The sequence below is a fragment of the Triticum aestivum genome, chromosome 2B, assembly GCF_018294505.1.
Source record: "Triticum aestivum cultivar Chinese Spring chromosome 2B, IWGSC CS RefSeq v2.1, whole genome shotgun sequence".
NCBI lineage: Eukaryota > Viridiplantae > Streptophyta > Magnoliopsida > Poales > Poaceae > Triticum > Triticum aestivum.
The window spans coordinates 799,724,034-799,735,152 of record NC_057798.1 but is presented as its reverse complement, the minus strand read 5'-3'; the positions used below and the strand labels follow the sequence as shown (position 1 = coordinate 799,735,152).

Below are 11,119 nucleotides of genomic sequence, written 5' to 3'. Positions count from 1 at the left end.
TGCTGCCTTCTTGCATGAATAGCTTCAAAGGGAACAAAAACAGAAAGGTGCTGCACGGCACAAGTATTTCCATGACTGCCCGCGCAGCTCTGACCGGTGCGTGTCAAAGAATATTAAGCGTTAGACTGGCCACCCTTCCCTGATGTTAACTTTTCTCTCCTTGTTGAAACTATACTGGGTCCTTGATGTTGGTGTCAGCCATGATGCCATCGATCGAGCGGAGCTGGATCACCTATAAATCCTTGGTGCCTGCTGCCTCTCATCTGCAAAAGAATTAAAATCGCGGGCAAAACAGGCGCTATTGCGGCTGGAGAGCCTCCCCAGACCCTATGTCTAATTTTCCACGATCTGCGGCTATGACCACGATGGTAGCGCGAAATGGCGTTAAATGGCTTAGCGTCCGGGGTCGCTGCAATTTCATGGGAACGGCTCATTTCAGCAGGCTGAAACAGTGGCCCAGGCAAATGTCAACCCAAATTTGCTTCGATAGATCAACTCGTGAAGAAAACCTTGCTTCGTTCTATCCGCATTCCCTTGTCTCCCTCCCATCCGAAAAGCTTGCCGTGGCTCGGCACAGCCACAGCTGTGCTCGGCTTGGCGGGCCGGCGGCTGCTTCGCTGCAAGCTGAATGCAGTGACTGGCGAAGCGGCAAGGTGGCGACCAGGGCCCCAGGCAGCAAGCTGCGACCCACAACAAGGGGCCTCTGCACCACGATGTCGTCTCAGCCGGTTCCAACTCCCAGTCCATCAGCAGCAGGTAAAGGCACGTTCCTCTCTGTCCGCTTACTGATTCAGTAACAATAGTACTGGACTCAACATTTTCCTGTATGGACAAAAGGTTATTGCTATCGGGGCCATGGTGGGTTTGAGGAGGTATTGGGGTGACAGAAGCTATCTTCCGCCTTCTCTGACATCTTGATAGGGGATTACCAGAGACCATCTTTACCTACGTTCATGGGGAGACCCTTAATTATCGTTGCCGAAACCTTTTTTTCTCAAATACGCACGAGTGTTCGTATCATTTATTAAAGAAGAAGAGCGGGTGGGGAGCCCCAATCCACCAATACAACATTCAGCAACTGTGATGACTTATGTGATATGTAGCTGCTGCATGTATCCACGTATCTATACTTGGTTTCACCCACTTGTCAAAAACATATAAAGTGGCTTAGAGATCTGGACCTAGAACTATGCATTAGCATATGTCACCATAGATGCATACTATTCCCTGAGGACGCCTTAGCCTTATTAATTTCAAAACCTGTATTATTCTCTTGCTCCTTTTTACTTTAATCTTGCACTTTTATTTTAGTCACCTATTACTTGCTTTAATACAAACCTCCGTATGCTAGTGGCATACTTGCTTGCTTCGACTAGCGTCTAGAAGCTTGACCATAATTTCCAATTCCACCAAATATTTCATCTCTATGCACGTAATATCAGGCCTTTTGAACCTTCTAGCAGAACAACAATATTGATTCATTGTATTGGAGTTAAAGACTCTTAGAGGAATAAAATATTATTTTAAAAGCAAGGAAAGTAACTCTCAAGAAGTCATGATCTAACAAAAAAAACATGACAAAAGAAAATCCAAATCAATAGAAACGAGCACTTGCTAAATAACAAAGTGATGTTCATTTATCGCCCCGAGTCTAGAAGTCCCTAGGCTATAGAAGGTAGAAATGAGAATGTTAAGCAAGCTGTCATTGTCAAAATCATCAACTTTCCATCTGTCAGGCAGGCATACACATGCACTACAACGCCGGTCTAAGTGTCTAACTAGTGTGGCCGTCAGCCATGATGCCATCCATGGAAGGGAGCTGGCCGGATCTCCTATAAATCTCATATGTGCTGCCTTGTGTTGCAGATAGAACACGTACCTCCATGGACAACAACATGGTCCCTGGAGAGAGCGAGGTGGTGTGCGTCGACTTCTGGGCCAACCTGTTCGGCATGCGGGTTCTGATCGCGCTGCGCGAGCTAGGCGTGTCGTTCGAGTACATCGAGGAGGACCTCCGCGTCCGCGAGAGGAGCGACCTGGTTCTGCGCACGAACCCGGTGCACCGGATGGTGCCCATCCTCATCCACCGTGGCCGTCCCATCTGCAACTCCGTCAACATCCTCGAGTACATAGACGAGGTCTGGGGTCACCGTCATGCCGAAGCAGGTGGAACACAGTTGCTTCCTACCGACCCGCTGGAGAGGGCTTCCGCCCGGTTCTGGGCCGATTTCGTTGACCACAAGGTCTGCGACTAAACGCACGTCCTGCCTAACAATAATTTTATCTTGTTTCTTTAATGCTCGCTGCATTGGCCACAAATATTTACTTGATCATATACACCACTTCTTTTTCCCAGCCAAATTCGTTTTATTAATGCAATTTCTTGAACTTTTACACACACACAAAATATCTATGCTGAAATGAACAAGCTTACTCATCCTTTTCCCTGATGAATTATTTTACCTAGGTGTTCAACACGGAGATGAGGCTGTTCAAGAGCAAAGGTGATGATGAGAAAGAAGCCGCAAAGGGGGAGCTAATCTGCCAACTCAGGCAACTCGAGGGGGCGCTTGGCGACAAGAACTTCTTCTCTGACGATGAGTTCGGATTTCTAGACATCGTCGTCATCCCGTTATCGAGCATGTTTCGAGCGTACGAACAACAGGGAAAGTTTGATCTTGAGGTGGAGTGTCCCAAGCTGATGAGGTGGGAGAAGCGGTGCAAGGAGAGGGAGAGCGTCAAGAGTACTCTTCCAGATGAGGAGGAGGTGTACAGGATGCACAAGAAGTGGTACGGCATAGAGTGAAGTGAGCGATAGATTGTGCTCAAAACTTATCGTGCTTGTAAACTTGCATAATACTCCATCTATTATTGTTTGACACACAAAAAAAACTAGTACACTATGGGACGTGTCAGTGTACCTAAGTACAGGTAAACCAACAAAATATAGGGAAACTTGTACTCTTTTTTTATCAGTCTCTCATCGAACAACAAAGTTAGATTATCCTTTTACATATGTGCTATCTGCTCTGCTGGGGCGACCGATATGACTTGGGCAAATGTGTGTTCTTGTTCACGGGGCATTGGAAAGCTCCCGATTAATTACATCTGTGAGTCGAAGTCGGACCATTTCCGAATAAGTTGCTTCAATGGTAGTCATGTTCAACTTCTAACTATGTGCTAAAGTTGCATCCTTAATTTGAATTGGAGTCAGTAATTAACTAATCTCAGTCCAATTGAAATACTCAAACAAGCCAGGGACTGGGTAGTTGAGACCTTCTGCTTATTTACGGTTCGTCATATGCGTTTGGTACTTGGAAGGCTCCCTGATCTCTCTCAAGCATGAAGTTAACCTTTTATTTCAAAAAAAAAAATTCTTTCTATGTGTTGCGCATACACATACATATATACCAAATAATTAGTGTCGATCTATGTGTCTCACTCGTGTGCCCGTCAGCTATGATGCAATTGAAAGGGAGCTGGATCTACTGTTAATCTCATATTTACTGTCTTCTTGAACAACTTCCGAGGACACACTATGTATTATTTCCATGTCTGATAACACATACCTTTGGATGCTATAGCAACTAACCAACTACTACTCTGCCAGGAATAATAAACACAAGAATTACCGGCACATATACGCTGACTTCATGTCAGGTGAGTTAGGGCCACTGATATGTCGGGCGAGCTTTTGGCCTGATATACCAGTGGCCCTAGGTCACCTGACTTTCGGTCTGACATGCTACTGGCCCCACGTCATCTGACGCTAAGTCAGGCCATCCCAGCCGAGAAATTACTATTGTAGGTGCAACCATGTAATAGTTGGCAAGATGTTATACTTCATTAGCATACTTGAACCAATAAAATACACACCTCGGTGAGGTGTCACGTACTTGTAAGTTCATACACATCCATACATAGGTAGTCCTGAAGTTCTTGGGCTATACTCTCTTTGTTTTAAATTATAATATTTAAAGAATTTGTAAAGTTTAGCCAAGTTAACAGAGAAGTATCAAAACGTGGTTAAACTTTATGAAATGTGACTATTGAATAGAAATATACACGCAATATTTGCTTCGAAGGGAGTACCAGGTAGGAATGAGAATTTTATGCAAGTTGTCATTGTTGAAATCAGCTAATTAGTTCTTAATTAAGAAATCTAGTTGGATTGCAACACTCAAAGTAGCCAGGGAGTGGGCTGTTGGGACCTCCTGTACCTTTATGGTTTTTCGACCCCGACATATTGGACGTATTTCTGCGTTTGCTACTTGGAAGGTTCCCCTCATCTCTCGCATATGTTAACTTTTTGTTCGTTTAGACTAACTGAATGGTTGTCTTTTAGGTCACGTTATAGAGGCGAACCTTCCACCTGTCGGGCATACACATACAGACACAACACTGCCGGTCTAATTAAGTGTCTAATTAGTGTCAGCCATGATGCAATGGAAAGGAGCTGGATCTCCTGTAAATCTAATATGTGCTGCTTTCTTGCATGAACAACTCGCAAGCTAGGGAACAAGCACACAACGGTCCAGCCATGGCTGAGATATTCACTATTAAAATACTTTCTTCTACGAGTAGAGATAGTGTACTTGAAGTCTTGAACCAAGAAAATACACAGCTCCATGAAGTGTACTTGAACCAAGAAAATACACAGCTCCATGAAGTGCCATATACTTCCAAGTTCATACACTATGTAGTACTAAAGGCTAGTCATAGTGGGGGTAATTTAGGTAGTAACTTAACACATCCCAAGACAATTTTGTTTATGTGGCAAGTATTTAATAAGGAAAGAGGCGCTTGTGGTAACATAATATGTTACTGTAACATAGCGCTTCCCGAGGCAAAATGAGTCTATGAGCTAATAAATGAAGCAATCTATGACACTACTACTATGTTACTTTGCACTATGAAGGTAGTAACTTAGACTAGTGTCATATGCATGACACTAGTATATGCATGACCAGCCTTAGATTCAGCTTAACCAATCATTTGATTGCTGACCGTAGTTAATTCGGAGTAAACTAAAACTCCTTTTGCCACCATCGCCTATAAGAACCCTCTGAAACCTCGAACCACACACAGCAAAATCAGCATCACCAACCAACCAAGCTGCCACCCACACACTTTCCTCCTACCAACAATGGCCGATGTGGTGCTGCTGGACTTCTGGGCGAGCCCATTCGGGCAGCGCTGCCGGATCGCGCTAGCAGAGAAGGGCGTCGCCTACGAGTACAGTGAGCAGAACCTTGAACAGAAGAGTGAGCTGCTGCTGAGATCCAACCCCGTCCACAAGAAGATCCCCGTCCTGCTCCATGGCGGCAGACCTGTCTGCGAGTCACTCATCATCCTCAGCTACATCGACGAGGTGTGGCCGGAGGTGGCGCCCCTCCTCCCCCGGGACCCCTATGCCCGCTCGCAGGCGCGGTTCTGGGCTGACTACATCGACAACAAGGTATAGACAATGGAACTTCGCTTTATTAAGACAGCAGAGAATGGAACAAAGCCATGCCGCTTCATTTATCTACCTCAAAGTTGGGTTAAATTTCTCTATACACCTAGTAACAAGCTTTCTAGTACTATTCATTTGATTTATGAACCATATGTAGCTTGCCATGAATCCAGCACATAAACTTAGCTTAACACAAGGGTGCAGGACCTATTTTTTCGATGAAAGGATGCAGGACTAACATTCCAAATGTGAAATTGTAGATCGTTGACTGTCAGACCCGCCTGTTGACGATGAAGGGGGAGGCCCAGGAGCAGGCCAAGAAAGACATGATTGGGGCGCTCAAGACCCTGGAGTCCGAGCTCGGTGATAAGGACTACTTCGGCGATGAGACGTTCGGTTTTGTGGACATCACGTTCGTGACTTTGACCCCCTGGTTTTACACCTACGAGAAGTACGGTGACTTCAGCGTCGAGGAACACTGCCCTAAGATCGTGGCCTGGGCCGCACGCTGCAGGGGGCGCGAGAGTGTGGCCAAGGCACTTACTGATCCTGAGAAGGTGTATGAGATCGTCCAGGAGGAGTATGGTGCCAACTGAACAAAGTAATAGGTTATCTATGTAGGCATGCATGTAATCTGGTTATATGCCGGCTGTGGCATTTATCTCCCACGTATGTGTTCCCTTTGTCACTCAACTTGGCCAAACTTTATGAAAATATACACACTATATTGAACGAAAGGGGTATGAGGTAGAAATTAAAATTATAAGCAAATTGTCATTGTCAAGATCAGCTTATTAATTTTTAATTAGTCAATCCCTTTGGATTACAACACTCAGACATGCCAATGAGGGGACAACCCGTAAGTTGGGACTTCCCGTATCTTTACGGTTCTTCGACCCCGATATATTGGACATATTTAACGACACATGTGATATCCATTTGGAAGGTTCCCATCGTCTCTCTTATATGTTAAGTTAACTTTTTGTTCATTTAGACAAATAAATTGATATCTCTCATACAAACAATTAAACTTCTAAGTGAAACAAAGACATGGCAAAAGAAAATTAAATCAGAGAATGAGTGCCTGACAAATAACAAAAGTGAGATTCATATACCGGGCAGTCCAGAAGTTCTCAAGCTATATAGATTTTTCATCAAAATTCAAGCTTTGTGAAGTTTGACAAGTTTATAGAGAAAAAAATTACATCTACAATACCAAATAAACATAACCAATAGATACATTGTGAAACATATCTTAATTTAAATTATATTTATTTATATTATTGTCATTGATATTTTCTGTATAAACCGTGTCAAACTTTATGAAACATGAATTTTGAAAAACAAATGTGCTATATTTATGACGAAGGGAAGTATGATGTAGAAATGAGAACTTTTAAGAAAGTTGTCATTGTCAAAATCAACTAATAAATTATTAGTTAATCAGTCCAATTGGATTACAACACTAAAAAAGCCAGGGGGTGGGCTGTTGGGACCTCCCGTACCTTTACGGTTCTTCGACCCCAACATATTGGATGTATCTTCTATATCTAAATAGCTAGCCCCCACTAACATGTCTCCTAACATGCAATGATGTCACCTCACTAGCATGCATGGGAAAAGGCCAACCTCAAGATGCAAAGCTGTATAATAAAAGCCACCTCCACATGCAAGCATCATGCATCGAAATTCCATTATATCATGCTACATACATTTAATTCTTATACTTGTTCAAAACCTATTATTTCAAATATTAATGTTCCATATAACCAAAACATCACTGAAATATTGCAAAACATTCCGCAACAACTTGCGGATCATCATCTAGTTTATTTAACGTCACATGCCTTTGCTACTTGGATGGTTCCCCTCATCTCTCTAACTATGTAACCTTTTGTTTAGTTTAGACTAACTAAATGTATATCTTTTAGGAAAGGCCAACATTCCACCTGTCGAGCATACACATATATACATACACAACAATGCCGGTCTAATTAGTGTCAGCGATGATGCAATGGATAGGCACTGGATCTCCTGTAAATCTCATATGTGCTGCCTTCTTGCATGAGCAACTCCCAAAGCTAGGGAACAAGCACAGAAGGGTACTGCCATGGCTGAGTTATTTACATACAAGAATACTGTAAATTATACTTGCAAGGTTTAATTTCTTTTGCTTGTAGAGTTAGTGTAGTTGAACCAAAAAAATACACATCTCGATGAAATGTTATTGACTTCCAAGTTCATATACTGTAATACTAAAACCCTCTTGCAAAAAAGGGTGTCAAAACCCCATCAAGTCAACTCAACCCATCGCTTGTCATTGCTGACCGCTGTTAATTAGGAGTAAACTAAATCAATCCAGGCCAAGAAAGACTTGATGGGGGTGCTCAAGACCCTAGAGGCCAAGCTCCATGTTACACCATGATGAGGAGCTAAGCTGCCCGACAAGGAGGAGGCTTGCACCATGGCATATGCCACACAAATGGTGCCCGCTCGTACGCCAACAGACACAAAGCATATATTGCCATGGGGTTGGCCCACGTCACCATGACCCACCGGTACGTTGCTCGCATCAAGGCTGGTGCTCATGTAAAAGCAAAAGCAGCATCACAGGATACGCCATGTCGCCTCTGTCAAAGCCGAAGACGTTTTGTGTGTAGTTTAGTTTTACTATCTAAATGCCATGTATATGTCTATTAGTTTAACTGTCTAAATATTGCATATCGACAATTTTCCTTTAAATTCTGCTTTATCCATATGTTAATGCGTTTGAATATGAAACTCAAAATTTTAACTACTTATTTTCAATATTGTGTATGTTCACACACAAATAAGAAATGAGAGAGGAAAAATTATAAAAGCAATGTAAAGTCCAGATTTATTGAAATTGTTTTCATGAGGTCCCTAACCTATACTCTGTGCATTCCAAAATATAGTGCTTATAGATTTATTTACAAAAGAAATGAAGCTTCATAAATTTGAGCAAATTTGTAGAGACAAAGATCTACATTAGTAGTACCAAATAATATCATCATTACATACATGGTGAATCATTTTATATTGTATTTATTCAGTACATTTAATTTTGATGTTATAGCTACAAACTTGCTTGGTTGAACTTTGCAAAGTTCGACTATAATAAAATTACCGACATTGTATGGCACGAACATTTCCCCATGTATTCTTTCAGCACGACACCATGTGTATCCTTCTATTTGCCGAGCGGACACACATCCGTGACTATCACACTACAATGATATCACCAGCACATCGGTTGATATAAAGATGTCAGGTTGCGCGTTACTATGTCACGCTGTAATGAAATCCATAAAATTATACACGCAATATTTTTAAACGAAGGAATACAAGATAGAAATGAGAACTTTAAACAAGTTGTCATTGTCCAAACCAGCTAATTAACTAATCGTTCCAATCGAATTGCAACAGTTAAAAAATCCAGGGAGTGGGCTGTTGGGACCGCCTAACATCTATCTTTAATTACGGGTTTTCCAGCCGCATATCGGACATATTCAACTACGCAGGCGTTTGCTACTTGGAACTTGGAAGGTTCCCTCGTCTCTTTCACAGGTTAAGTTAAAACAGATATCTATCACCTTACAGGGACCGACTTTCCACTGTCGGGCATATACAACAACACCGATCTAATCAAGTGTTTACTTATTAGTGTGGGTGTCAGCCATGATGCATGCAACGGAAGGGGGCAGGATCTCCTGTAAATCTCAGATGTGCTGCCTTCTTGCATAAACAGCTTCCAAGTGAACAAACACTGAACGGTTGCACGGCACAGCTCTGACCGATGCGTGCCAAAGAATATTAACCTTTAGACTGGGTACCCTTCGCTGGGCGATGATTTACTTTTCTCTAATTGTTTAAACTATACTGGGTCCATTGACATAGGCGTCAGCCATGATGCCATCGATCGAGTGGAGCTGGTTCGCCTATAAATCCCAGTTGTCTGCATGCTGCCTTGACCAGAGTTCGGCCCAATCAAAGGCATGGAGAAAGCCATGGATGCCGGGCGGCAGAGCGAGGTGACCTGCGTCGACTTCTGGTGCAACGAGTTCGGCATGCGTGTGCGGATCGCGCTGCGCGAGCTAGGCGTGCCGTTCGAGTACATCGAGGAGGACCTCCGCGTCCGCGAGAGGAGCGAACTGGTGCGGCGCATGAACCCCGTGCACCGCTCAATCCCCATCCTCATCCACCATGGCCGTCCGGTCTGCGGCTCCGTCAACATCGTCGAGTACATCGACGAGGTATGGGGCCAGGAAGCCCGTTTGCTCACCGGCGACCCGGCCGACAGGGCCGACGCCAGGTTCTGGGCTGATTTCATTGACCACAAGGTATGTATGCAAACTGCTGTCACTTCAATTTTCAGCTGGAGTAAATTCCATTTCGTTGCCGACGTGTTCATTTATTTGTGATGGTCTGGATGAAATTAGGTGTTCAGCAGCCAGACGAGGTTTTTCACGAGCAAGGGCGAGGAGAAAGAGGCGGCCAAGGAAGAGTTGGCCGAGCATCTTAAACGTCTAGAGGAGGTGCTCGGGGACAAGTGCTTCTTTTCTGGCGACAATTTCGGATTCTTGGACGTGGTCTTCATCCCATTCTCAAGCATGTTTTACGGGTACGAGCAACATGGAGGGATTAACCTCGAGGTGGAATGCCCAAAGCTCAAGCGATGGGAGAAGAGGTGCAGGGAAAGGGAGAGTGTAAGCGAGGTTCTTCCCGATGGGAAGGTCCAGTACGAATTACACAAGAAGTTTTACGGCATTGAGTGAACCGGATTTCGGCCGAATCGAATGTACTCCCCTTGTTCCGAAATAATTGAAGTTGTAGGATTTTCCTTAGTCAAACATAATAAAGTTTGGAAACCATGGACACCGTTCCGCATCGAGTTCTTCATTTGGCTTACGATGCAGGACCGCTATTGGGCAGCCAATTGTCTTGCCCGTCACGGTCTTCCCTACCAGTCCCGATGTGCCTTCTGCGACCAAGAAGAGGAAACTATGTAGCATCTTACGGCAGGCTGGTCTTTCTCCTAGCAGGTCTGCATGACATCCTCGGATGGGCTAGATCAGCAGTCGACCTACCACATAGTGACACGCCCTTCCAGATGTGGTGGGCAACCGCCTGCGCCTAGGCACCCGCCCCTACTCGCAAGGGCCTGGCTTCCCTAATCATTCTCACCGCTTGGTGGCTCTTGAAGCATCGAAACGGCTGTATCTTCGATGGCGATCGACCTTCGATTTTTCGTCTCTCCATCATCATAAAGGACGAGGCGCCTTTGGGCCAAGTCCGGCACCACCGGGATCCAAAACATCACCCCAGAGAGTTAGCTTAATTTCATTTGGAGATGAGCAACCCCTAGCTTCATGCTTCAAACGCTTGCTTCTATGCCTCTTTGCGTACATGGCTTCGTGAGCGCTTGCAATCTCATGTTGTAACTTTTCTTTTATCAATGAAAAATACGCAAGCTATGCGTATTCGTGAAAAAAACATAATAAAGTTTGACCAAGTGAATAGACATATTGAAAAGATCAACGGTATGAAATATGTTTATAATATGAAAATACATTTCATAATTAAACTACTGGAATAAAATTTATTTTACAGTGTTTATGTATTTTCAGATATATTTGATCAAAC

General features: G+C 43.8%; 3 protein-coding genes across 3 annotated transcripts; all 3 read left to right on the top strand.

Moving 5' to 3' along the window:
• The first annotated feature begins 299 nt into the window (after positions 1 to 299).
• On the top strand, positions 300 to 3,012 carry LOC123042870 (glutathione S-transferase 3). The gene is made up of 3 exons (XM_044465242.1): positions 300 to 756; positions 1,867 to 2,243; positions 2,468 to 3,012. The coding sequence occupies exons 1-3, from the start codon at positions 330 to 332 to the stop codon at positions 2,804 to 2,806; spliced, it is 1,143 nt and encodes a 380-aa protein (XP_044321177.1). The 5' UTR covers positions 300 to 329; the 3' UTR covers positions 2,807 to 3,012.
• Positions 3,013 to 5,103: 2,091 nt separating this feature from the next.
• LOC123042869 (glutathione S-transferase 3) lies at positions 5,104 to 6,192 on the top strand. Its single transcript, XM_044465241.1, has 2 exons — positions 5,104 to 5,458; positions 5,716 to 6,192. The coding sequence occupies exons 1-2, from the start codon at positions 5,147 to 5,149 to the stop codon at positions 6,049 to 6,051; spliced, it is 648 nt and encodes a 215-aa protein (XP_044321176.1). The 5' UTR covers positions 5,104 to 5,146; the 3' UTR covers positions 6,052 to 6,192.
• Positions 6,193 to 9,456: 3,264 nt separating this feature from the next.
• Positions 9,457 to 10,417, top strand: LOC123042868 (glutathione S-transferase 3). Its single transcript, XM_044465240.1, has 2 exons — positions 9,457 to 9,816; positions 9,916 to 10,417. Exons 1-2 carry the CDS (start codon positions 9,472 to 9,474, stop codon positions 10,249 to 10,251), a joined length of 681 nt encoding a protein of 226 aa, XP_044321175.1. The 5' UTR covers positions 9,457 to 9,471; the 3' UTR covers positions 10,252 to 10,417.
• The last annotated feature ends 702 nt before the right edge of the window (positions 10,418 to 11,119 follow it).